The 25756-nt window shown below is 67.2% G+C and overlaps 1 protein-coding gene across 2 annotated transcripts; it reads left to right on the forward strand.

Moving 5' to 3' along the window:
• The first annotated feature begins 2650 nt into the window (after window positions 1-2650).
• On the forward strand, window positions 2651-25388 carry WFS1 (wolframin ER transmembrane glycoprotein). Of its 2 annotated transcripts, none has more exons than XM_055341468.1 (8): window positions 2651-2778; window positions 9088-9303; window positions 16096-16178; window positions 16422-16566; window positions 17624-17794; window positions 19107-19187; window positions 20972-21117; window positions 23087-25388. In XM_055341468.1, the coding sequence occupies exons 2-8, from the start codon at window positions 9093-9095 to the stop codon at window positions 24893-24895; spliced, it is 2646 nt and encodes an 881-aa protein (XP_055197443.1). In that variant the 5' UTR covers window positions 2651-2778; window positions 9088-9092; the 3' UTR covers window positions 24896-25388. The 2 variants fall into 2 exon arrangements, with proteins under 2 accessions (XP_055197443.1, XP_055197447.1); XM_055341472.1 differs by having other exon boundaries at window positions 9092-9303.
• Window positions 25389-25756: the final 368 nt, after the last annotated feature.

Here is a 25756-nt window from a genome sequence, read left to right on the forward strand (position 1 = left end):
AACTCTGGCCTTTCTCGCACTCCCAGCGGCTACACCTCCTGGGACTGCCCGCAGCCCCTCGCTTTCCCCTGGAGGATCTCCACATGCTTTTCCTCCATCTCGGAAGGTATTTGCTCCACGTCATCAACCCGTTTGCTCATTTTCCTTGCCTCAAGGGCTGTTCTTCTGAACCTGCCTGTGACGTTCAAGGCCTTTCGCTCCAAGCAGCAGGTTAAGTGCCTCCAGGCTTGGCCTGGGCTGCTCGGCCCTTACCCTTCCTCTGCTTATGAGACCCCTCAGAGGGGAGGGTCTTGGCTTCTCTGGGCTGTGTGAGGCCCATAGGGACCGGGCATGGTGATCCCCCCCACCCCCGGGGTGGAGGAGGAGCCATTTATGTTCCTGTAGACACCAAGAAAGAGTCGGCGAGGCGCTCCCAAATCCCCGGAGGAAGGCCGTCTGCCCCAGCCTCCCGGGTGTGAGGAGGCCTGCCGGCCCCCAAGCCTGGGCTGCCTGAGCTTTCCGGGTGGGCCCCCATCCTGCAGGCTGAAGGGGATGACAGGCGGGAAAGACGGTAGGTATAAAAGAGCTCATCCTGTGGGTTTTCAAGGAGCCTAAGGAGCCCAATAGACGAGTGAGAGAGCAGATGCTTTTCAAAATTAAAAAAACCTGAGAAGTCTAGCCTCACTAGTTTCCATGGGAATGCATACGGCAAAGGCAAGGAGACCATTTGTCACTTACTGTAGTGGGAAAAGGGTAAACCAGGTAGCTCCCCGTGCCAGTGTGCACCCCTCAGCGGTGCGCGGGAGACAGTAGTGAGATGGGTTTTGGTAAAAATGTACCTAGAGACCTGATAAAGCCTATCAGGATCAGAACTTCTCTTTCCAGGACTTTGCCATACTGAAGCAGGCATGTGTGCACATGTGCGGTGTCACCGCAGGGACCTTTGGAAACCCCTTCTTCAATATGCACCGATCCCAAAACGTGGACAGTAATAGTCCTTGAGTGATTTCTTTCTTCTTTCTACCTTTTGCAATTCTCCAAATTTTCTGTCATCAGTACATTATAAGAGGGGGAAGATTTCTATGTGGCATTGGGCAAATAACCTTCTATGCCTGAACCTCAATTTTCTGATCGATGAAAATGAGCTCCATGCCACTTGTCTCAATGCCACACTCATTAAGGATGCAGTGAAAACCCTCAATGCGTGAAAGGCCCCCAAACTGAGAACCTGGGGCGGAGGAGGTGCTGCTCTGCTCGGTACCCATTTCCTTCCTTCCCCTGTGGGCCTCAGAGCCTTCGATGAGAAGGGGGGCAGCTGGAGCATCAGAGGAGGTGACTGTTAGGAACCACGCGGCTCTGACGAAAGCCCTTGGGGCTGTGTGTTCTGAGTATACAATCCACCCTCAAAACCATCTGGGATGTTTTGGCTCCCCACCTGTTGGTGACATATCTCTGGCAGTCACTCTGAAACGGGTTCTGTAATGATGACCCAGGACAGGCATCAAGCTTGGCTACAAGGACCAGATGCAGAGCAGATGCAGCCCTCCCCCCAGGGTGGGGGTGGGCGCCAGCCAGGAGAGCCTGACTCGGGGAGCCTGCACCCCCACCTGCAAACTACACCTTCTCAGACCTAGGGCACCACTGAAAGAGGAGAGTTTCCAAACTGCCTGAGCCTTGCACCATCCCCGGGGCTGATTTGTTAAACGAATCTCGTAATTACCTTGTAAAAAGCGTGCATCTAACTCCGTGCATTTAAAGCTGCACTTGGAAAAAAAAAAAGAAAAAGAAAAAAAAAAAGCTGCACTTGGTGACTTGCACACATTTAAACGGGCCATTTTCTCTATCCCTGCTGCTGAATGAGGGGAGCCCTCTGGGTCTCTGACAGGGCTGGAGCTAAGCGGTGAGGTGCCCAGCAGGCCCTGTTAATGTGGCCATAGAAATGATCATGAGGGGCATCCCTGGGGGGCTCAGCTATTTGTTGCCGGCTTCGGCCCAGGGCGTGACCCCAGGGTCCCGGGATGAGTCCTACATGGGGCTCCCTGCATGGAGCCTGCTTCCCCCTCTGTGTCTCTGCCTCTGTCTCTCTCTGTGTCTCTTATGAATAAATAAATAAAATCTAAAAAAAAAAGTAAAGAAATGATCATGGACCTGAAGTTGGGGACGTTGGGGCCAGAGAGGTGGGTGAAAGGTGGCCCGAGTCTTGTGCAAGGGCCCAGCCACCTGTTAACAGATAGAGAGGCCAAGGGGCCTAGATCTGAGCCTGCCGCCTCGGCAGGGGGCGGGGCCTCGGGTACGTGGGGGCGGGGCCTCTCTGGCGGGGGCGGGGCAGGGGCGGGCCCTCGCTGGGTGGGGCGTGGCTGCAGCCAGGCGGGGCGGAGCCGGGGCCGACTCGGTTCGGAAACTTTCGCTGTGGGCGGGTCGGATCCTCCAGGAGGCGGCCGGCGGCGGCCAGGCGAGGCGCCCCGTGATTGGCGGAGGCGCGCGGTGATTGGCAGGCGCGCCGGCCGCTCCGCGGGCAGAGCCGGCGCCGCGTCTTCCGAGCCGCGTCGGGAGTGGAGGTCGGCCCGAGGCCCCGCCCCCGCGCTGGCCCCGCCCCGCGCTGGCCCCGCCCCGCGCTGGCCCCGCCCGCGCTGGCCCCGCCCCTCCCCGCCCCGTGGGGGCCGCGCTCGCAGGCGCTCCCCGCCGCTCGCGTCGCCGGCTCTGCAGGCTCGTCCGCTCCGCCCCGGGGCGTCCGGCTCTCGCGAGCGGCGCCGCGGCAGGCCCGGAGCCCGAGGGCGTCGCGCGGCCCACTCGCGGCCGGTGAGTCCCCCGCGGCGGGCGAAGGGCGGCGGGCGCTGGGAGGACAGCCGGGAGGCGCCGCCCGCCGCGGGCCTCAGTTTCTCCACCTGCGCAGCGGCCCCAGCGGGTCCCCGGGAGGCGGGGGCGGGGCCTGCCGGGGGGGGGCGCTCTCGGCCCTCGCGGGGCCCCGCGGCTCCGAGCACCGGGAGGCGGCGGGGCGGGGGGGGGGACCCAGGGCGCCCCGGGGGGAGGGGGACAGGGGGCGGGGGAGGGGGAGGGGTCCCGCCCGCACAGCCCGCCGGGGGGTCAGGGGGTCAGCGCGGCGCGTCCCCAGGGCCCCTCCCGCTGCGGGGCGAGCAGGGGCAGCGCAGGGGCGGCGAGGCCCGGCCTCCGTCCTCCACGTTGGTCCTGTCGTATCAGGTGGAGACTTTGGGAGGGATGTCGCCCAGCCCTGGGGATGCGGGGAGCAAATCCCCCAGCGTCGGGGTGTGGGCCTTTGCAGTGTCAGGGGAGCAGGAATCAGAGCCCCAGGGGCTGGGGTCAGCGGGGGCGCGGGGAGGCTGGGCCCGACCAGGAGGAGCTGGAGGAGGAAGCCCGGCCCCGCCCCTCACCTTGCGCGGTGACCCCTGGCCCCTGGCCTGCTCGCTAAGGGCTCTCCCTGCTGCTGGCAGCATCTGTCACTTGCAGGTCCCGGGCACCCTCTCTGCTGCCCACCAGGGAGCCTCGTCGGCAGAAGCCCGGGGCAGGCTCCCCGCTGTCCAGTCCTGGTCCCGCGTCCCCAGGGGCTGAGTCTCAGGGCAGCCCCAGGTGTCTGACCCGAGACTTAGAGGAGGGCTCCTCATATCCCTGCTCCTTAGGGGCGCCACCCCCCATGCAGATGGACCTCTGAACACAGGGAGGGATGCTGGGGACGGAAGACTGCCTGGAGGGCTCCTTGCTCACGCCTTCCAGCCCCTCCCGCGCCAGAGCTGGACAGGCCCCGGGGGCTGGCGACAGAGGGGTCCCTGGCTCACCCCTGGCCCAGAGGTACCTGAGCTCTGGGACGGACACCAAACCAGGGCCAGGACGATGATGCTAAGGATCATAGGAGGGAGGGAGCTTTATATGGCCCCTGCCCTCTCCCACATCCCCAGCATGGAACATGGCACCGCTGCCGTGGCCCCAGCCACAAGCCAGGCCTCCTCGGGGGGGCCCCCCCTCCCCCCACGTTCAGTTGCCGACACTCTTCTCTCTCCTGGGCCCAGAGCCACAGGCAGATGCCTGCCCTGGACCAGGCCTCCTTAGCTTCCCCCGGAGGGTCACCAGCCCCTTCCCTGGTGTCCCCGCCCTGTCCCCACACACCCCAGTGGTTCTGTAACTGTCACTTCCCTCTGGGCACCGTCCTCCTGCACTCCTGGCCCCACGCTGCACTCTGGCTCTGAGGCCCGGCGCCCATTCAGGCCCGAGGCTCCTGCCCTAGCTGCCCACACTCCCGGGGGTCACTTCCCAGCCTCCCGCCCTTCCTGGCCACTTCGCAGGTCACTCTCCCTCCACTGCCTTTTCTTCTGGGCAGTTCCCTGTTGGGGTGCCCACACTCCTCCGTTCCTCTTTCCTGCCATCCTCGCTTGCCTCACGCCTGCTTGTCCTGAAGGCTGAGTCAGGGCCTCCTTCTACCGTCCCTACCTTGCTTCCCAAAGCTGACTGAGAACCCCCCTTGGGGTGCCTGCGCCCCGAATGCTGCTCCGTCTTTGTAGCCGCCTGTTTAGGTGTCCTCCCCCTGGGCGTGAGCTGCTCAGAGGCCAGCCCTACAGAAGCGCTCTGGGGCAGGGAGGCCCTGCACAGTGCGTAGCAAGGGGTCGTCCCACAGTCCAGGTGTGCTGACCCGCCGGGGCCGGGCGCAGAGCAGGGGCTGCGCATGCAGTGCGGGCTCAGCCTCTGGGCATTGTGCATGGCTGTCCTTGACCAAGGGTTGGGCATTCTCTCCTGCCTCCCACTTTCTGTGAACTTGGCATGTTGAGTGGAGTCGGAATGTTCCTTGCTTGGGCCCTTAATACTCTGGGGCAAAAATAGGTATCTGGGAGCCTCCAAGGGCTCTGTGCCCTTGTCTTGAGGAGCAGCCCTGTGCCTGGGGCTGGGCTGGGCCGCACTGGAGCAGACCTCCCAGACCTTGGGAACCCCCAGCCCTTTCCCTCAGGGCTCAGGCACAGATGCGTTTTAAAATCTAGCGGGATCCCTGGGTGGCGCAGCAGTTTGGCGCCTGCCTTTGACCCAGGGTGGGATCCTGGAGACCCGGGATCGAATCCCGTGTCGGGCTCCCAGTGCATGGAGCCTGCTTCTCCCTCTGCCTGTGTCTCTGCCTCTCTCTCTCTCTCTCTGTGACTATCATAAAAAAAAAAATTAAAAAAAATATCTAGTTTAATTTCCTTTTTTTTTTTTAAGATTTTATTTATTTATTCATGAGAGACACAGAGAGAGGCAGAGACACAGGCAGAGGGAGAAGCAGGCTCCCTGCGGGGAGCCCAATGTGGGACTCGATCCTGGGACCCCGGGGTCACGGCCTGAGCTGAAGGCAGATGCTTCATCGCTGAGCCTCCGGGGGCCCCGACTTTGTTTTAATTTCCAAAGCCGTATACAGCTGTTAGAGAAAATAAGGGAAATACGTTTAGGAAAAGAATAGACTAAAGCCGCGAATCATCCGTGCACCCAGAGAGAGCCAGTCCTAACAGGCCAGGGGGCACCTTCTTTCCTCTTTTCTGCAGGGAGGTTTTTCCTTTCATTCTCAAGACACTGGAGGATAATTCTCAGGCTGCTTTAAATCCCGTTTAACAGTGTTTTACCAACAGCTGGCTGCGCCTGGAACGTTTATTTGTGTACAGGTTGCGGTGACGGTCTGTGGAGGTCGCCGCGGGCGGAGGGGCTGTAGGGTGCCCCTCTGGATGGTGCCGGTTTGCCCCGAACGCCTGCGAGCGTCCCTGCCTACTCCCCTGGGCCGGGCTTCTGGTGCGAGGCTCTGGCCAGAAGGCGCTCAGTGACCTTACAGCTTCCCGTGAGGGGTGCCTCAGAGGTGGGCTGCCCCCTCCCCCACCAGGGCAGCGGAGCGGGGCCTTGCTGCACACGGGTTAGAGCCTTTGGGGCAGAAGGCCACACGTGGTCACTGTGCTGCACGTGTCCGGAGACGCGCGGGCGGCAGCTCCTCAGCCGAGCTCCAAGCTCCGTGGTGCCGGTAGTTTGTGTTTTGTTGGGATAAAAATATGCCTTGGTGCTCACGGGGAAAGAATGTCAGCACTTTGCTTCTCTGGATCTTGCACAGTGACAGGCTCTGAGCGACGCCGCTCTGGCCTCAGGTGGCAGGGGGTGGACTGCCCCCCTCCGCGCGGGCTGCGGGGATCTATGGGAAGATGCACTTGTCCTGCAGCCGCGGTCTGGGGCCTGGGGGTGCTGCTCAGTCACACGCAGGGCCCCATGTTGCCCAGCTGAGGCTCTTCCTGAGCCCGGGCCGTTCCCGGGCGGGCAGGGCAGCGGGTGTTCTAGGTGAAGGCGGGCGCCCCTGCCCTCAGGGCACCCAGGATTACCGGGGAGAGAGCTTGTTATGGCAGGAAAGGCCAGACACGGCGAGTGTGCGGGGCGGGGGGGGGGGGGGGGGGGGACAGCGTGTGACCGTGCCCGTGACCCCGCCGTGCAGCGATTCGTCTTGTTGACCTTCACATGAGAGGCTCTTCTGACCAACTCAGAGAACCTTCATGCCTTCCTACTCACCAAGATTTTGCTCGAACTAGTCGTTTGACTGCAAGCGACGTGGGACCCCAGCCCACAGGCAGCCCACGCGTGCCCTGCGCCCCAGAGGACGGGTTTCTACGCACGTGCCCTGGTTCAGCCCCGGGAGATCCAGCCTGGGTCAGGGGCGCTGGATGCTTTAATGTTTTAGGGTGTGCGGACCATGTCCTCGCCCTCACACCCTCAGTCCCCGGCCCGACACGGGGGCGTTACCCCTCGTGCAGACCGGGAGGCCGAGGCGCACAGAGGCTGAGTGGCCCTGGGCCTGGGCACAGTGGGACTCGTGTCCCGTTGGCCTGCGCCGTCCCTCCCGCCCGAGGCCTGGGGGCCACTACCCGCAGCAGGGGACCTTCCAGGAGGGAGGCCCAGGGCCCTCGGCTCAGCCGGCGTGGGAAGAGGGGCTGGCGTGCAGGGTGGATGGAGCGGGCGGGAGGCGGCCAGGGCTGGAACACAACAGCCCCCACCTGGATACAGGCTCTGCGTGGGATTCCAGCTCCACAAGCCCGTGGCTGCCAGCACGGCTCCACCTTCCCCACCCGCGTTTCCTCATCCGTGAAACAGGCCGAGGTTGGATTGAAGCTTAAGCTGCCCGCCCATCAGGCACACTGGCCGGCAGTGGTGCCTGTACCCCGGGCCGCATGGGACGCCCCAGGAGCCCCCAGACACATGCCCATCCCTGCTGCTATTCATGAGCCTGGGCCTGGCACAAGTGGGCGTCCCCAAGGCCAAGGGGGTGGTGCTTGGCCTGGGGGCGGGGGCTGGGACTGGCCCCGTGGGGCCTATAGAGCGGACGTGCTTGCCGCCTTGCGCCTTGCGTAGGGGGTGACCCGTGTGGCCCCACCTGCACTGGCTCCAGGAGCCTTCTGGTCCACGCATGCGGCTGAAGCACGGGGTTCACGGGAGTCGCCTCTGTGTTTGGTCCCTAAGGCCTGAGGCCAGGTGGCAGCTGGGAGCAGTGAGCTGATGGCAGGGGGCTCCTGGGGCTGCCCATGTCCCCGCCGTGCCCCGGGATGTCGCAGGACACGGATGCCGTCCCTCGGGGGTAGGAATGCCCAGACTGAAGTTTGTGGGGTTGTTCGGTGGACGCAGATCCCGTGTTGGGGACCCACGGTGGCTGGGGGACAGGGTGGGCAGGGCCACGTGGTGCCTGGGCCCCTGCCCCTTCCTGTGTGGCAGCCGGTGATGGAGCCGGGCCCAGGTGCCGCCCGCCGCGTCCAGTGTCATCTGGTCCTCGCGGCCCCGCACTGGGACGCTTGTCCCACCTAGGTGGCCTGCCAGGGATGCAGGGCAGCCTCTCCCTGCTCCACGCTCACGATCCTGGGCTGGGTGACAAGGGCGGCCGTGGCCTTGATCCGGGGCGGCTCGCAGCGTCTTCTCAGAGTCTGACGGGCCACCCCGGGCCCGGGCACACGTGTCGTCCGACGGCTCAGGGGTGCTTGGCCCCGGGTCCGCCCGCCCGTGGGGCTCCTCCCTGAGCTTCCAGCCGGCTCTGTGGCCCTGGTACTTCCTGCCATTCTGCCGCGGGCCGTAGGGTCCCCTGACTGAGCCCCGCCCGGGTCCCCGAGGGCCGCAGAACCCTCATTCCCTGTTCCTGGGCCTCTGCCCGTACCAGGCTGCGCACCACTCACCTGCCCAAGCCGTTGGCGGGCCCTCCTCCCCGCCTCCCCCCACCCCAACCCCTCCCCACCTCCCCCTCTTCCTCCCATCCCTCCTTCCCGCCTCCCTGCCTCTCCCTCCTCCCCTCCTCCCTACCCTCACCCCTCCTCCCCACCTCCCCACCCCTCCTCCGCATCTCCCTGTACCCCTCCCCCCTCCCAGCCCCCCAGCCCTCCCCTCCTCCCCCCCAGCCCTCCCCTCCCCACCTTCTCTTCCTCCCTTCCACTTACCTTCTAACATTTATGAACTTTTTCTCTGTGGTTGGTTCCCTCTGGGGGCTCCAAGGTCATCCTTCCCGCCCTCCCTCTGGGCTTCTGGTGAAGGCTCATGACCCTCAGTGGCCCGTGGTTGCAGCTGCATTTCCTGTCCCCAGCGCCATCTTCACGTGGTGCTCTCTCTGTGTCCCTGTCTCCTTCCTCCTCTTGTCAGGACACTGGTCATGGGATCAGGCCCACCCACAACCAGGGTGATCTCATCCCAAGATCCTTAATCACACCTGCAAATAGGGTCACTTTCATGGACGGGGGTGGACATACGACGTGCAGGCCACCCTTCCGCCCCGAGCCAGGCACCGTTCTCAGCTCCATGTGGAGCATCTCACTGGAACCTCACAAGGTTGCACCGTTCCTGCCACTCAGATGAGGACACTGGGGTCGCATGGCGCGTGCCCGGTGAGGCTGGACTCCAGGCCTCGGGACGGAGGGCCCGAGCTCATGACTGCTGTGGGGCCTATAGAGCCAGAGGCCTCGAGGGAATTTCTTCCCTCGGTTTCCTCATGTGTTAAAGTGGGAAGGTCTAGGTGACTATTGTGAGGTCGAGGGAGATCCCTCATAGACCAGGAGGCAACCCCACCCATCCCTTTCCTGTCCCCTCTCCGGCTGGGCCTGGCACCCTATGTCTGACCCTCGGCTTTTCTCTCAGGCAGGATGGACGCCAGCACCCCCCCTGCGAGCCCCTCTGGCCCACAGCCTCCGCCACCGCAGCCCCACGCCCGCTCGCGGCTCAATGCCACTGCCTCGGTGGAACAGGACGAGAGGGGGGCGCCCCATGCTCCAGGACCAGATGCGGCCAACGCGGCTGCCCCCGCTGCGGCCCGGGCCCCGAATGCTCAGAGCCAGGAAAGGGCAGACAGAGCAGGTAAGGGGCTGGGGCTGCAAGCTGACCGTCCTCAGCGCCACCAGCGCTGCATGAAGCCAGGCGAGCGGCGAGTCCGGCACATGGCCTCCTGCGGGGCAGGTCCCTCGGGCCCTCTTGGCGATGAACGGCCTGGGGCCTAGCAGGTGTCACGGTTCCGTCTTATTTATGACGTGACGGCTCAGAGCCGACCTGTGCACGCCCTGGGCCAGCGGGTGGTCCCCACCAGGACCACGGAGGGGCAGGAGGGCAGCCCCTCCATGTGGGTCCCACCCAGCATGGGGAAGCCCATGTTCCCCTGCCCATTGTGGCCGCCCCTCGGGGCCGTTGGGCCAGGCAGTCCCCTTGGTCCGGGAGCGGCAGAGACACTCCCCTTCAGGACCAGCTGCCACTTGGAGTCGCCTGGGCCCAATCCCCAGTGCCCTGTGGATCACTGTCCTCCATCCTCAGGCCGGGCTGCTTGGGGCAACCCCCACCCATGTCTCTGCTCCCTTAGGGACCTTCCAGGGGTAGGGGTGAGGTGGTGTGAGGACCGGAGTGGGACAGAGTGTTCATGGGACCCCTCGGTGAATCTGGGCAGGGTGCTAGGGCTGGGTCATGGGGCCCCTCGGCGAATCTGGGCAGGGTGCTAGGGCTGGGTCATGGGGCCCATCCCTGAATCTGGGCAGGGTGCTAGGGCTGGGTCATGGGGCCCCTCGGTGAATCTGGGCAGGGTGCTAGGGCTGGGTCAGGGGACCCCTCGGTGAATCTGGGCAGGGTGCTAGGGCTGGGTCAGGGGACCCCTCGGTGAATCTGGGCAGGGTGCTAGGGCTGGGTCATGGGGCCCGTCCCTGAATCTGGGCAGGGTGCTAGGGCTGGGTCATGGGACCCCTTGGTGAATCTGGGCAGGGTGCTAGGGCTGGGTCATGGGGCCCCTCGGTGAATCTGGGCAGGGTGCTAGGGCTGGGTCATGGGACCCCTTGGTGAATCTGGGCAGGGTGCTAGGGCTGGGTCATGGGACCCCTTGGTGAATCTGGGCAGGGTGCTAGGGCTGGGTCATGGGGCCCCTCCCTGAATCTGGGCAGGGTGCTAGGGCTGGGTCATGGGGCCCCTCGGTGAATCTGGGCAGGGTGCTAGGGCTGGGTCAGGGGACCCCTCGGTGAATCTGGGCAGGGTGCTAGGGCTGGGTCATGGGGCCCGTCCCTGAATCTGGGCAGGGTGCTAGGGCTGGGTCATGGGGCCCCTCGGTGAATCTGGGCAGGGTGCTAGGGCTGGGTCAGGGGACCCCTCGGTGAATCTGGGCAGGGTGCTAGGGCTGGGTCATGGGGCCCGTCCCTGAATCTGGGCAGGGTGCTAGGGCTGGGTCATGGGACCCCTTGGTGAATCTGGGCAGGGTGCTAGGGCTGGGTCATGGGGCCCCTCGGTGAATCTGGGCAGGGTGCTAGGGCTGGGTCATGGGGCCTCTCCCTGAATCTGGGCAGGGCACCAGGGCTTGGTCAGGCCTCCATGCTCCCCAGCGCAGCCCTCAGTGGCCACGGGCGGCACAGGTGAGTCAGGTGTGCCCCGACCCCAGCCAGGCACAGTCGGGGTTGCCATAGAGGGAAGCCTTGGGCTGGGAGGGCTTGTGCTTTGGGCCTGGGAGCTGGGTGGCGGGACCCTGCTGTGTGGGAACAGGGGAGGCCCAAGTGAGTGAGTGGTGGGGGCGCTGGCAGGAAGGGGCACCCCCCGGGTCCGGGGTGGGGTCGGCGTGGCCCACGAGCCCCGGGCCCCCAGTCCAGGTGGGGGGCTCAGGGGGATAATGGGGCTGCGTCAGGCCTGTGATGGAGACACAGCCGCTGGGAGGAGCCGTCGCCTGGCCGCCGCTGACACTGCTCCTGCTCTAGGGGCCGCAGGAGGCAGCGCTTGGGCCTCACCGGGCACTCCAGGCCTGTGGCTTGTGGGGAGACGGGCTGGTACCACACGCCTTGGGGTGCCTCACCCCATGATTTCCCTGCGTCTTCCTGTCGCCCCGCCCGCCAGGCACCCGCAGGCTCCCGTTCCCACATGGGGCTCTTGCCGGCCCACCCAGAGCTCCGGTCCTGCTGCCGTGCCTGGGGTGCTAGGGCCCGACACCCACACACGTGGACTCTCGGTGGGAGCAAAAATGTCCCGAACTCCACTCTCCTTGCCGTGCATGCTGCCGGCCGACTGGGCGTCGGGCCTTTCTGTGCAGGGGCCGCGCCGCGTGCAGGCAGGGAAGTGGGCTGTGGTCTGCGGTGTGGGCACCTCGGGGTGTAGAGCCCACGCTGCGTGCGGCGCTGCCCGCCGTCTGGCTCCAGGGCCAGTTCTCGGTGAGCCTCTCCCAGCCGGGCCCCCCCGGAGCTCGTGTCTGTCCCCACGCACCGCGACTCACAGGTCATCGGGCCCTGGGATGGGCCGGGAAGGGCCAGCGACAGCTGCGGTGGGACCCTTGGGCTGCGTGCCCTTGGGGAGTCAGGAGGCTGCAGGCGCCCACGTGTGCATCTGTGAAGGGCGAGAGCACCGCAGCCGTGAGGAGTCGCGCGGGGGTCGCACCGGTGCCAGGACCGTGCGCATCGGGTGACATTCCTCAGGCCCCCGCGCGTGCAGGCGGGTGCTGAGTCGGGCCCCCACCCCGCGGGCACCGATACGCTTCCTGAACGTCCCCAGGCCGCCTGACCCCGGTTCAGACTTCCTGGGGTCCCCCCTCCTGAACTCCTGTTCGGTGACTGGTGTTCCTGTGAGCTTGGGGCCGTGAGTGTCCAGCGCCCGTGTGTGCACACGTCTCCCGGGAGAGCCTTGTTGGCTATAGCCCAGCTGTGAGCACGTGTTCAGGAGCCGGGTGCGGCTGCTTTTGCCACGTGCTCCATCCCTACAGGCGCCCAGGACACGGGGACCCCTGTATCCCCGGGCTTGGCAGGAGGCCTTGCTCCCCCAGATGGCCCGCACGGTTGACACAGTCCAGCGCCCACTGCCCCAGGCCACACCTGCGCTGCCCTTTCTCCTTCCTCTAGAGGTCGCTGCTCCAGACGACCGCCGCCAGCTGAGCAGTGCGGCCTGTGCAGCCCAAGCCCCCTACGAGCACCTGCTGTGGGCGTCTGTGTGTACCCTGTGGCCGGCCCTGTCCCTGGGCCCCGTCACACCCCCTCACGGCGGCTGGTGCGGGAAGCTCTGTGTGGCCCCACGTAGAGACAAGGACGTGGAGGCACAGACGTGCCCCAATGGCCAACGCTGAGTGACCCGAGGCTCCAGGTTAAGGGCGGCCGAGCCCGGTGGAGATGGAGCCCGGTGGAGATGGAGCCCGGTAGCTGCGGGCCTGGGGCTCCCCTGCGCAGGTCACGCGGGGCCATGGCCTGGTTTATTCCAGAAACACGGCCTGTCCTCGGGCGCTCCTGATCCCTGCATCTCCTTGAAAGGTCACCGTGTTCTCCGCTGTTTCCGAGGCCTCCGGGCCGCTGAGGGGTCCTGACCCTGGGCTTTCGGCCACACACGCCTCGCGGCTGCCGAGCACAAAAGCCAGGGCTGGAAACACACTTGGTTTCAATCTGAGTGTGCAAACGTCCCGGGAGGGCAGTCAGGACTGTAGGTTTCACGTAAGAGGAAACAGCGGTGGCCTGTTGGCCGCCTGCCCCCAGGAGCAGGAGAGACGCCGGCCCGGTGGTCCTGTGGGGTGGGGTCCCACTCCGTGTCCTCTGTGTCTCTGCCAGCCCTACACAGCCCGAGAGCACATGTCCCTGCTCCTTCCTCACCTGCACGTCTGCACGGGCAGGGAGACCCAGGTAGGCACTTCCAGGTCCCGGGGAGCGGGAGTGAGGCAGCACCGCCGCCCAGCTGGGCCCCCTGCGTTAGCCCCCCACTTCTCTAACTCAGTCAGACAAACCCGGGGGACGGCAAGGCCCCGGCCGGGAAGCCGGGAGCTCGAGATGGGCGCACACGCCGGGACGGTGCTCGTCGGAGGGCTGCGGGGCCTCTCCCCAGGGACCCCGGTGCTGGCCCAGGGCAGGGACGCTGAGCTGCCAGGACGCTCCCCCCAGTGCTGCTGGGGACCCATGCAGCGGGGGCGGAGACGGTATGGCAGGCGGGCCCTGCCCTCCGGGGGCCCCTGCATGTGCTCTGGGCGCTTGGGGCTCCAAGAGGGAGGCCCCAGGGTGGGGGTCAGGGTACGGGTCAGGGCGGCCGTGCCCTCGGGGCTCGTGATATGGAGAGGGTGTTGGGGAGCCTTAGAACATTCCACACGAGGGCCCTGCGGCTGTGCTGGCCCGTAGTCCGTGGCGGGGCGGGTGGAGAGGGGCCGCAGGAAGCCAGGCGGGCCTCCAGGTGTCCGGCGGGAGCCGCAGGTAGGGGCCGGGGTGGGGGGCTCAGCACTGGGCGGCCAGCCCCCTGCCGCTGTGGGGTCCTAAGGCGCAGAGCGTGGAGGCCCCGGGTCAGGCACCTGCTGGCGGCACCTGCTGGCAGCGGACAGGTCGCGGCTTGGTTCTCCGCTCTGGTCACATGGGCCAGGGGCACCCGAGGGACTTTCTACGATGCTGGTGCGAGCCCTGCTCCCCTGGTTCCTGCGCCGGGCCGTGGCCCCATCGCTGGAGGATGTCCTGTCACAGCGCAGATGGCAGCTCAGACGAGGCTCTTTTGGGTGCGGTGCTTTCCTGAGACCTTGAGAGACTTGGCAACCCGCTCTCCTGCTCTCCTCGCTTACCTTGAACTCTGTCTTTGCATTCCCAGCCTCAGGCATTGCTTCCTCCAGGAAGCCGCCCGCCCCCCCCCCAACCTAGCAGCATTGATGACTCCGCCCCCAGCCAGCACTGAGAGATGTCACAGGCCTTCCCGCTCCTGGTACCTGGGGGACTGGCCCCCTCCGGGCACGTCCATCCGTCTGGTTGGGTGTGTGACGAGGAGCTGGGGCCAAACCCCCTTCTCCAGGGAGTCAGGGGAGTGATGACCTGCCGAGACCCCCGGCCTGAGCTCAGCTGGCCCTGGACGGGTGGGGGGAGGAGCTGGGGGCTGCAAATAGTCACCCCATTGTTCATGAAAACCAGAGTCCGAAACCACAAAGGGGGTGAAACCCACGAGGTGCAGGGACCTGGCTCTCTGTGGACAGGACCCCCCACCCCCCGTGTAGACCCCCTGGTGCAGGGACCCGGCTCTCTGTGGACAGAACCCCCCACCCCCCGTGTAGACCCCCTGGTGCAGGGACCTGGCTCTCTGTAGACAGGACCCCCCACCCCTGTGTGGACCTCGAGGTGCAGGGACCTGGCTCTCTGTGGACAGGACCCCCCACCCCCTGGGGGACCCCTGGTGCAGGGACCCAGCTCTCTGTGGACAAGACCCCCCACCCCCCTGGGGGGTATCCCTGGTGCAGGGACCCGGCTCTCTGTGGACAGGACCCCTGACCCCTGTTTGGACCTCGAGGTGCAGGGACCCAGCTCTCTGTGGACAGGACCCCCCCACCCCCCTGAAGGATCCCCTGGTGCAGGGACCCACCGGGATGAGCACACACGATGTTCCCTGGCTGGGTTCCACCCGGCCCTTTCCTACAGCACCACCCCCGCCCCCCAACCCTTTCTTACAGCCTCCCTCTCCCCATGGAGGGCGTCCTGGGCGGGGCCAGGGCCGGGGCGGGTGCAGGCGGTTGCAGGGGGGGCGGAAGCTGAGCTGGCACTGCTGTCTGAATTCGGCAGGTCGTGCCCGCAGGTCAGGTGTGCTCCCCTCTCTGAGCCACGCACGGCCGCACAGTTGCACGGGGAGCAAGGGCCCGGCGCCCGTCCTGCCCCCCCACCCCCGGTCTGCGGGTGCTGATCGCCAACCAAGCCCCGAGGCCCCGGGCACGAGGGAAGGGCGACGTGCCTAGGCCATGCCGGGCAGGGCAGGCAGCGCACAGTCCCGGGGCATAGGGCACCCGCTGTGTTCCGGCCGTGCCCCTGCAGGACCCTGGGAGACGCAGGCCCGGACGCGGGGCTGGGGGCCCTGGTGAGAGGCCCGGGGGAGCCCACAGGAAGTCAGCCCTTGGGGGGCGGCACAGACTCCCAGGGGTGAGGGGCGCATCCCTGCTGAGCGGGAGCCCTGCAGTGAGGTGAGCGTGCGCGTCCCACGGGTGCCTGGGGCGCCCCGGACCTGCCACCCGCTGAGGAGGGCCGTGGGCCCCGGACACGGATGGGAACACCGCCGTTGCGCTTCCTGCCCGAGGCTGCTGTGGCCCCTAAGGCTGTGGGGCCGGGCTCCCGGGGCCCTGCAAGTCAGAGGCCGCCTTGGGAGGCGGACTGCAGCGTGCCCTGCGTGCCGGGACCCTTCGGGGAGCGCAGCCGGACCTGCGGGAGAACAGCCCCGAGGAAAACACGTGCAAGGGTTGGCGGCACCGTGGGAGGAGACTGGGGGTCGTGGGGGGTGACAGCCCGCAGCTGAGCGCGGCCTCCTGAGCCCTGGGGGTGCTGCAGGCGCCCCGGTTACCGTCCAGCGTGGGGCCCGTGTGAGCGTGCGTCTGAGTGTGTGCACCGACGCTGACCTCCCAGGGCCACGGGACGCCGACGCTGTCCGGGGGGCACGTGCCATGTTCACCGGGGCTCAGGTGCCCCGTAGGTCTGGGCTTCCACGCTGGAGCCAGGATCTTTCTGGAGCCCCACACGAGCAGGCCTGCACCCGGGGTGAGCGTGGGCCCTTCCTGCTGCTCGGAGCTGCCGCCAAGGTTTGGGTGCTGCGCTCCAGGGTGCCTGTGTTGCCCGAAGGCCACGTTCCAGCATATTCCGTCCACATCTGCCCGACGTCAGTGATGGCCCGGGTCGGCCGTGGCCTGCGGGCCTGACGCGCTCCTGTCTTGTGTTACTCAAGGGCCTGTGAAGGCAGATGTGGAGGCGCCCTTTGGAGACGTGCTGGAGAGGGCCAAGGCGGGGGACGCCAAGGCGCAGACAGAGGTGAGCCCGCATGCCGGGGCCCAGCCCTGGGAGCCGGGGGCCCCTCTGGGGGTTCCTCCCAGCCCGCCTGGGGCTCCCCCTCCTCCTCCGGGAAGCCCTCCGTGCCCCTCCTGTCGGCCGGGATGGGGGCCACACCGTCCCTGGGGTCCCCCACGGGCCAGCGGGCGCAGATGCCACGGGGCTCCCTGGCCCGGGCACACGCGGGGCGCCTCGGGGCAAGGCTTCAGCAGGTTCTCGTCACAGGTGGGGAAGCACTACCTGCTCCTGGCGGGCGCCGGGGACGAGGAACTGAACAACTGCACGGCCGTCGACTGGCTCATCCTCGCCGCCAAGCAGGGCCGGCGCGAGGCCGTCAAGCTCCTGCGCAGGTGCTTGACCAACAGGAAAGGTGGGTCCGCGGGAAGTCGCACAGGTGCCCGGCCCCAGGGGCGGGGCTTGCCCGTCAGGTGACGACAGGGAAGTCGGGGAAGTCCGTGCTGCTGCCGCTGCTCCACAAGAGGTGTGGATCTGGTTTCGCTGCGGTTGGCGGTGCCTGCCGTGGGCCGTCCCCCGGTGCGTGTTGGCGTCCTCAGCGCCCTGAGGAGGCGCCACAGCAGAGCCCCCAGACGGCAGCTCCTCAGGAGCGGGCAGAGGCCTGAGGCACGGGGGCCCTTCTGCTCCGGGAGCTTCAGGCTCCGGGAGACGGGAGCGCTTGTCACGAAGGATTTTTTTAAACGAGTTTTCTCAGGCCGGAAAACTGTTTTGTGTTTATTGTACAAAACTTGGAATATAAAGAAAACAGGACACAAATGAGCCGTGATCTTGAAACGCAGACAGAAATGCTCTGAGTTTGCAGTATTTTCTCCTGGTTTGTATCGTGTGTTTAAGAGCCACGTTATCGTGCAGAATCTCCCTTCTTTGGAAGTGGGGCAGATGCCTTTGAGAGCGCGGGACGGCCAGTCTCCGTGGGCTCCCGTCCTGGGCAGGAGCAGGGGCTTTGCGCTGCTGCTGGCCCGAGCCAGTCCATGCGGCCCCCGCGGCTGCGGCCAGCGGTTCCCCAAGGTCGGGAGGGAGCCTGTGGGGCCCGGCGGAGCGCACGTCCTGCAGGGGGCCAGCCGGGGCCCCACGTGTCCCCCACACCCCCCTTTGCCATACCATGTGCTTCCCGGCCTGGAAAGAAATGTGCGCTCGAGGGGACGACTTGGAAGATGTTTGGAAGGATGGAAAGCCCTGTCTCCATCTCCAGCCTCACTGCCCTTGGGGGGGAGCACCGACGGCCCTGACAGTCGGGGGGGAGGCAGCTCCAGCACCCGCGGGACCCGGGCCCACCTCCCTCCACGGCAAGTGGTCTCCTCGGGAAGGGACAGCTGTGCGGGACCCGGATTTCCCAGCCGCCCTGGGGGGACAGAGCCTGGAAAGCGCGCGGAAGAGGCGGGACGAGGCCTGTGATGCCTCCTGTGTCATAGGCATCACTTTTGAGAACGAGCAGGAGGTGAAGCAGCTCTCCTCCGAGACCGACCTGGAGCGGGCGGTGCGCAAGGCGGCCTTGGTCATGTACTGGAAGCTCAATCCCAAGAAGAAGAAGCAGGTGGCCGTGTCCGAGCTGCTGGAGAACGTGGGTCAGGTCAACGAGCAGGGTACGTGAGCCTTACGGGGCCGGGCCTCCCGCGGGGACCTCTGGGCTTCTCTGCTGGACACGGGGGGCTCCCCTGGGAGCCTATGTGGGGTCCTGGGCAGAGACCCCCGAGTCCCCTCTAAGGCCCAGGCAAGCCCCTCTGGGTGTCGTCCTGTCCTGGGGGTGGCCTTCCCGAGCCCTGCTTGAGCTCTGGTGCAGTCCATGGGCAGAGCCACGGAGCTGGTCCTTCCGGGGTGTCCTGCTTCTCTGGTGGGGACGGGGCGCAGTAAGAGGTGCGGTGGGGAGCGGGTCCCCGGATGCCCGGGCTTGTGGGGCGCTGAGCCCACCATGGCTCGACGGCCTCCCTGAGGCAGGCCTCCCCCAGACTCCGCACCAGCAGCCAGCCAGGAGGCCAGGAGGACAGGAGGCCAGGAGCGCAGGGCAGCGGGTGCCCGGCCGGGAGTGGCGGCACTGTTTCCCGGGGCCCAACCCGACTGCCTCTGCGTCCCTGGGGAAGCATCCGCCTGCAGCCGTTGAGGAGGGATTTGTGCCCAGGGCCCCGCCCAGCCCTCTCTGGCCCCCCAGGGCTGCCCCCTGCCAACAGCACAGCAGCAGGGGAGGCTGCTGGGGAAGCCTTTGTCCCCCCCCCCCAGGGTCTCCGGGCAGGACCCCGCCCAGCTAGACCTGCCAAGGACTGGCCTGCTCCCGGGCCGGGGTGGGGGACACTGCTGGGGCGAGCGCAGGGGCCCCGGAGGCCGGGGCTTGGGGGGCAGCACCCTGCAGAGGCGTGCCTGATGGGGCGAGGTCGGGGCTGCCACTGTGGGGTCCTGGAGCCTGCGGTGCCAGCTTGGGCCCCTGCTGCCTGCGCGCCAGACCGTTTCCGTGGTCCTCGGCCTCTCTCGCTCACGCGCCTCCCGCCCGAGCCGGGCCTGCAAAGGCCCCGTGATGCCCGGCGTCAGGAGAACCAGGGCTTGCCAGGCCAGGGCTGTGGCAGGTGGCGGCTGCGACGCGAGGAGAGGATCCTCTGGTCCAGGCTCAGCACTCCGCTGCCCAACGTGGGCGCCAGGGCTAGGGGGACAGGGACAGGCCTGGTGGGAGCCCACTGTACTCCAGGGGACAAGCGTGTGGGGAACGCGGCCAGCAGAGGTGTCTGGGGATGAGTCATGCTGACCAGGGCACCCCTGCGTGTCGGGGCTGCAGGGTCGGAGCTGGCTGCCAGGGAGGTGGCCCCGACCGGCCCGTGGAGGACTCACAGAGGCCCTGGGGTCCCCAGACCCACAGCTGCCCTGAGAGGACTTACCTGCTTAGGTCGTCCATCTGTGCGTCACTTGCAGAGGGAGCGGCACAGCCGGGCCCCGTCCCCAAGTCCCTCCAGAAGCAGAGGCGGGTGCTGGAGCGCTTGGTCAGCAGCGAATGTGAGTACGGCCTCCGGGCCCGCACCCATGACCCCTCTGGCCAGGCGCCTAGGCCCGCAACCCCGGGCACCACGTCCGCTCCCCGCTGCAGGGTCCAGACCTGGGGGCTGGGAGGCCTGACGGGTCCGGCCCGGTGGGGGCTGTGGGTGTTCTGGGCGGTGGGACCTGGCCCCTGCCCAGCGGAGGCACCCGGTCCCAGCAGGGCCGCAGGACAGTCCGTGCAGGACAGCAGGACAGGGTGGGTTGTGGGCACCAGGGGGGCCGAGCAGGTCAGCAAGGATAAGGAGTCAGTCGGCCCTGGAGGGTCGGGGAGGGTGCGGGGGCACCCGCAGGGGCGGGGAGCGTCCAGGCGGGAGACAACCTCACGTGCCCCAGGAGCAAGCGGCCCAGCCGTGTGGACACACAGCTCTCAGGGTCCGGCACCCGTCCCGGAGGGGACCAGACAGGAGGGACGTGGGGCTGCCTGGCTCCTGCCCGTGCGCTCAGGCAGGCCTGGCTTCCTCCTGGTGCCGAGCCCACGGTGATGGTGGGAGTAGGGAGCCGAGCCACAGCCCCGAGAGCTCCTGGGGTGCACGGGCCGCGCAGAGGGCCCCCCCCACCCGGCTGCTCAGCAGGGTGCCCATCCCGTGTCGCGTGGTCTCCCCGGGGCGTCGGGCCGTGGGCGGCACAGACTCGCCTCCCTGCTCCGTTCGGGGAGGCAAAGCGCTGTGGGATGCCGGACGGCGATGGAAGCCAGCGCGCCGGACCATTCTGGGCGGTCGTCAGGCCGGCGCGCCAGGAGCCCAGCTGCTCTCAGGGCAGAAGCCCTGTGCCCACAAGCCCGTGGGGTGGTGCCCCCGAAGGAGCCCAGCTCCGCCCTCTCGGCCACCCCTCCACTTCCCGGGGGCCCCTGGAGCCAGACAGTCAGGGTCGGGGGCCGTGCGGCCCCTGCAGACGTCCGCGGTGGGGTGCTCGGTGCGCGCCAGCAGGCCAGCTCCCCTTGGGTGCAGCTCTCCGCCCTCCCCACCGCGGCCGCAGGCTTGTGCCTACTCCTCTCCTCCCAGAACCAAAAGGAGGAGACCCCCCCTCGTCCCTCGTTCCCATAGCAACCCGCCTGGTCCTGTCTCCCCTCGGCCACTCCCCTTGGCCCCGGCTCCTCTCCTGTCTGGGCCCTGCCCTCGCCGTCCCACCAGCACGGCTCTGTCCCAGGCTCTGCTGACCCGTCCTCGGGCCCCATGCCTCGGCAGCCACCAGACACCAGATGCGCAGCCCGGATGGGCCCCTGGGCCCCGTCCTCCCACTGGTCACCTCGAGGCATCTCAAGCCTCACCGCCCACCTGCCCCTGCGCCCTGTGTGGGGTCTGGGGGTCTGGCGGTCAACTAGGCCAGGAGCCTGGACGGGCACATGCTGGGCTCACACGTCCCAGCTTCCGGCACGCAGTAGGCTGTCGGGCACGTGCTGAGTGGAGGGTCAGCAGTGCCGTGAGGCCAGGGCTGAGATGAGGCGGCGGGAGGCGCTGGTGGTGAGGGTGGCGCAGGGCCTGGGGCAGACCCTGGACTTGAGGGCTGGGGCGGGGGCATGGGGTCAGTGTGGCAGCAGGTGGAGGGCACGGCTGGAGGCCGTCTCGGCTGCCCCTCTCCTCCTGTCCGCCTGTCCTCGCCCGCCGTCTGTGTCGGGACAGAGCTTGCCGGGCTTCGCCCTCCGCCGGGCCCCAGCCTGCGCTCCCTGGCTGACCGCCTGCCCGCGTGGGGAGGCCGGGCGCTTGCAGGGTGGGCGGACCCTGTGCCCTCTGTCTTGTGCCCAGCCAAGAGCCACATAGCACCAGACGACTTCGTGGAGATCACCAAGAAGTACGCAAAGGGCATCATCCCCGCCAACCTGTTCCTGCAGGATGACGACGATGACGAGCTGGCGGGCAAGGGCCCCGAGGACCTGCCCCTGCGTCTGAAGGTGAGTGGGGCTGGGGGCTGTCAGCGCCCGCCCACCCGGCCTCCCCCCACGCCTGGGCCTGCCCTCCTCTGGGGCCCGCGGCTTATAAGGACCGTCCCCACGTTGTCCTTCGGACGCTTCCCCGCGCCTCTGCGGGAGGACGGGCCGTGCTCTCCTGGACAGGCCCGGTGAGCCTGGGCTCCGAGGCCGGGTCGCCGTCCTGCCCTGTGGCTGGGTTCTGCTCCTTTCTTAAAAACATCTTTCATGCTCAGGGAACAGCCTGTTGTAACTTGCTGGACCTCGTCCGCAGGACGGTTCTCAGTTTCCCAGTTAGGGCCCCTAGAGTAGGGCTTGGACGGAAGCTCCCGGGGCAGAGTTGGGGCCGCGGCCCAGTGGCCCTGGCACCTCGCTGTGCAGACGCAGGCAGGACACGGCGTTCCACAAGCTTCACGGTCATTTTTTGGACGTATTACTCCTCTGTTTGACAGAGCGCGCTTGCAGAAGCAGGGGGAGTGGCGGGGAGCAGCGGGGGCAGCAGGCTCCCGCAAAGCAGCGCAGGTGGTTGACGTGCAGCAGGCTCCCGCAAAGCAGCGCAGGTGGTTGACACGCTGACGGGGAGCCCCGGTTCCTGGGCAGGGCTGCATGCGTGTCCGGGCATCCGGGCACCTGCACAGAGGGTCCAGGGGCCACAGCGGCCCGGGAGCTGCGGTCTGCGCGGCTGGCGCTCAGGGACCCCCGCTGGCCGCCTGGCCCTGCCTCCGTCTGGTCTGGCGGGCGGCACAGGTGCTCACTGGTCACCTGTGAGGTGGAGGCTGCTCCGGGCGGGCAGGGGGTGTGTGGTCGTCAGCTGGGTCGTGCAGGGTCATCGGCCAGGGGTGGTGGTGGTGTGGGTGCACATGTTCCCTAGTGTCTCAGGCCCCCGTGTGTGCCCGGCTCCCTGACTCTGCAGAGCACACTCCAGTTCCTCCCAGGTGTCGTCCTCTCGGGCTGACACGCGACACCCTGCGCTGGTACGGTCACGTAGTCGTGCCCACCCAGGACCCCCCCAGGTTCTCCAGGCTGTGGCAGGAGCCGTTACGTGGCCCCTGAGGGGGCTCTGGGCACCGTCCAGGCTCCCCTGCCCCCCCGTGGGTGGTGCTGTGCCCTTGGGGACCTGCTGCCGCCCCTGCAGACCCCATGGAGGGCCAGCACCTGCGCCCCTGCCTAGCTTCCCTGAGCCCAGCAGGGCGACACCCCTCAGAGTTGTGCACGGCGCTGGAGCCCGGCCCGGGTGTTGGAACCGCCCTGCCCCCTGCCCTGGACGGCCCCCCTCACCGCCCCCCATCCCCCTTCGTTCTGTGCTGTGCAGAGGTCTGAGGGTCGCCCCTGCCTTTCGCACTGGGTGCAGGTTGTGCCAGTGGCCGTCGGGGCTGAGCGTGGGGCAGCACAGCTGCGTGCAGGTGGCAGCCAGGCCGCGGGTCCTCAGGGTCCTGGCCACTAGCCCGCTAGCCCGCTTAGCCCGCTAGCCCACTAGCCTGCGTGGCTCCCCTGCCCTCAGGGATGAACCCCATCCCCCACAGGTCACGGTGGCTGAGCCCTCCCCCTGGCTCCCCACACCCGCTGCCTGCCCAGGGATGGCGCAGAGCCCTCCGCGGGCTCCCCTGCCCTTAGCTGACAGAGGGGCTGGGGGCCGGGGTCCGAGGCTTGGGGCACCCTTGCTGCGGGGGGCCCGCCCGACGTGCCTGCGGGTGCTGAGGTCTCAGGGGACACTGGCTCGCAGGAGTCTGCACACCCGGCAGGTTGGGGTGGGAGGGGAGCCAAGGACAGGCAACAGGACCTGCGGCCCCGGTGCAGCTGGGGGACGGGCCGAGTGGACCGGAGTGCAGGGACCCGCTGGGACTAGGGGACCAGGGGCCCAGGGGCAGCGGGCTCCCACGGTCAGCGGAGCGCGGAGGGCGGCGGGGCTCCGGTCAGTGTGGGTCACAGCTGGTGTCCGTGTCCTCGCCTGCAGGTGGTCAAGTACCCGTTGCACGCTGTCATGGAGATCAAGGAGTACCTGATCGACGTGGCCTCGCGGGCGGGCATGCACTGGCTGTCCAGCATCGTGCCTACCCAGCACATCAACGCCCTCATCTTCTTCTTCATCATCAGCAACCTGACCATCGACTTCTTCGCCTTCTTCATCCCGCTGGTCGTCTTCTACCTGTCGTTCGTCTCCATGGTGATCTGCACCCTCAAGGTGTTCCAGGACAGCAGGGCGTGGGAGAGCTTCCGCACCCTCACGGGCCTGCTTCTGCGCTTTGAGCCCAACCTGGACGTGGAGCAGGCCGAGGTCAACTTCGGCTGGAACCACCTGGAGCCCTACGTGCACTTCCTGCTGTCCGTCTTTTTCGTCATCTTCTCCTTCCCCATCGCCAGCAAGGATTGCATCCCCTGCTCCGAGCTGGCCGTCGTGTCCGTCTTCTTCACCGCCACCAGCTACATGAGCCTGAGCTCGTCTGCCGAGCCCTACACCCGGAGGGCCCTGGTGACCGAGGTGGCCACCGGCCTGCTGTCCCTCCTGCCCACCCTGCCCTGCGGCTGGCAGCACCTGAAGCTCTTGGGCCAGACCTTCGTCACCGTGCCCCTGGGCCACTTGGTCGTCCTGAACGTCAGTGTCCCCTGCTTGCTGTATGTGTACCTCCTGTACCTCTTCTTCCGCATGGCGCAGCTGCGGGGCTTCAAGGGCACCTACTGCTACCTGGTGCCCTACCTGGTCTGCTTCATGTGGTGCGAGCTGTCCGTGGTCATCCTGCTCGAGTCCACCGGCCTGGGGCTCGCCCGAGCCACCGTGGGCTACTTCCTCTTCCTGTTCGCGCTCCCCGTCCTGGTGGCCGGCCTGGCACTCGTGGGCGTGCTGCAGCTTGCCCGCTGGTTCCTGTCGCTGGAGCTCACCAAGGTGGCCGTCACCGCACTGCTGTGCAGCATCCCCCTGCTGTTCCGCTGGTGGAGCAAGGCCAGCTTCTCGCCAGTGGCCATGGTCAAGTCCCTGACGCGGAGCTCCATCGTCAAGCTCATCCTGGTGTGGATCACAGCCATCGTGCTCTTCTGCTGGCTGTACGTGTACCGCTCGGAGGGCATGAAGGTCTACAACTCCACGCTCACCTGGCAGCAGTACGGCTTCCTGTGCGGGCCCCGGGCCTGGAAGGAGACCAACATGGCCCGCACCCAGATCCTGTGCAGCCACCTAGAGGGCCACAGGGTCACGTGGACGGGCCGCTTCAAGTACGTGCGGGTGACGGAGATCGACAACAGCGCCGAGGCGGCCATCAACATGCTCCCGCTCTTCGTGGGCGACTGGATGCGCTGCCTGTACGGCGAGGCCTACCCGTCCTGCAGCCCCGGCAACGCCTCCACGGCCGCGGAGGAGCTGTGCCGCCTGAAGCTCCTGGCCAAGCACCCCTGCCACATCCGCAAGTTCGACCGCTACAAGTTCGAGATCACGGTGGGCATGCCCTACAGCGGCGCCAACGGCTCCCGCGGCCCGGAGGAGGACGACGTCACCAAGGACATCGTGCTGCGGGCCAGCGGCGAGTTCAAGGACGTGCTGCTCAGCCTGCGCCACGGCAGCCTCATCGAGTTCAGCACCGTCCTCGAGGGCCGCCTGGGCAGCAAGTGGCCCGTCTTCGAGCTCAAGGCCATCCGCTGCCTCAACTGCATGGCGCAGCTGTCCCCCGCCCGGCGCCACGTGAAGATTGAGCACGACTGGCGCAGCACCGTGCACGGCGCCGTCAAGTTCGCCTTCGACTTCTTCTTCTTCCCATTCCTGTCAGCTGTGTGAGCCCATCCCCACCCACCTCCCCCGGGCCACCCGGCTGAGCGCGCGCCTGTGCCCACCAGCCTGCGGACACCTCCGGTCGCTGCCCGTCCCAGGCACCGGCACCGCGGGAACTGCCTGCGGCGTCGGGAGCCGACGTGGCCAAGAGCTGGCAGGGAGAGCACGGTCCAGGGGAGGCCCCGCCTGCCCCTTCACTGTCCTGCACCATGGCGTCTCTTATTTATTGGGTCACTGCTAAGCCTGGACAGCTGTCTGCTGGAGCGGGACTGGGGCAGGCGGGGGGCGGGGGGGGGGGGCGGCTCCGGGCGCTCGGGCTAGTGGGTCAGCGTGCAGACGAGGGGCCGATGCACCCAGGATGGGGACGTGGGAGGCACCCGCGCTGTCCCCTCCTGCACCGTCCCCACCCGGTGCTCAGAAGAGCGTGGCCCCGCTCCATGTTGGACACAGAACGTCAAGGTCCAGATGCAGCCGAAATAAAAACACTTCACGAAACCCACTGCTGGTCTTTTCTTCATTTAAAAACACGGTTTTCCTGTATATTGCGGAGAGCAGGTGGCTCGGCCGCACTGACCTCACTGCTGCAGTCTCCAGGAGTGGGGCTGACGCTCCCGGTGGCGGGCGACCCCCACCTAGCCCCGGCCAGGGTGCAGCCAGGGGCCCCGCTGCGCTCGGGGCCTGCAGGGTGGGGGGCACGCACGGTCCCGGACCGAGGGGCTCAGCCCTCCTGAGACGGCGCTCACCTGTACCCCCACGGTGGGGAGCAGACACGCACTGGCAACAGTCAGTGAGGCCTGAGGCCGTGGCCTGTGCTCGCTGCTGCACCGCGATGGAGCCACCGGGCGTCGGAGCACGAGGCCGTGCCCC

This window comes from Nyctereutes procyonoides, unplaced genomic scaffold (genome assembly GCF_905146905.1).
Source record: "Nyctereutes procyonoides isolate TBG_1078 unplaced genomic scaffold, NYPRO_anot_genome, whole genome shotgun sequence".
Lineage (NCBI taxonomy): Eukaryota > Metazoa > Chordata > Mammalia > Carnivora > Canidae > Nyctereutes > Nyctereutes procyonoides.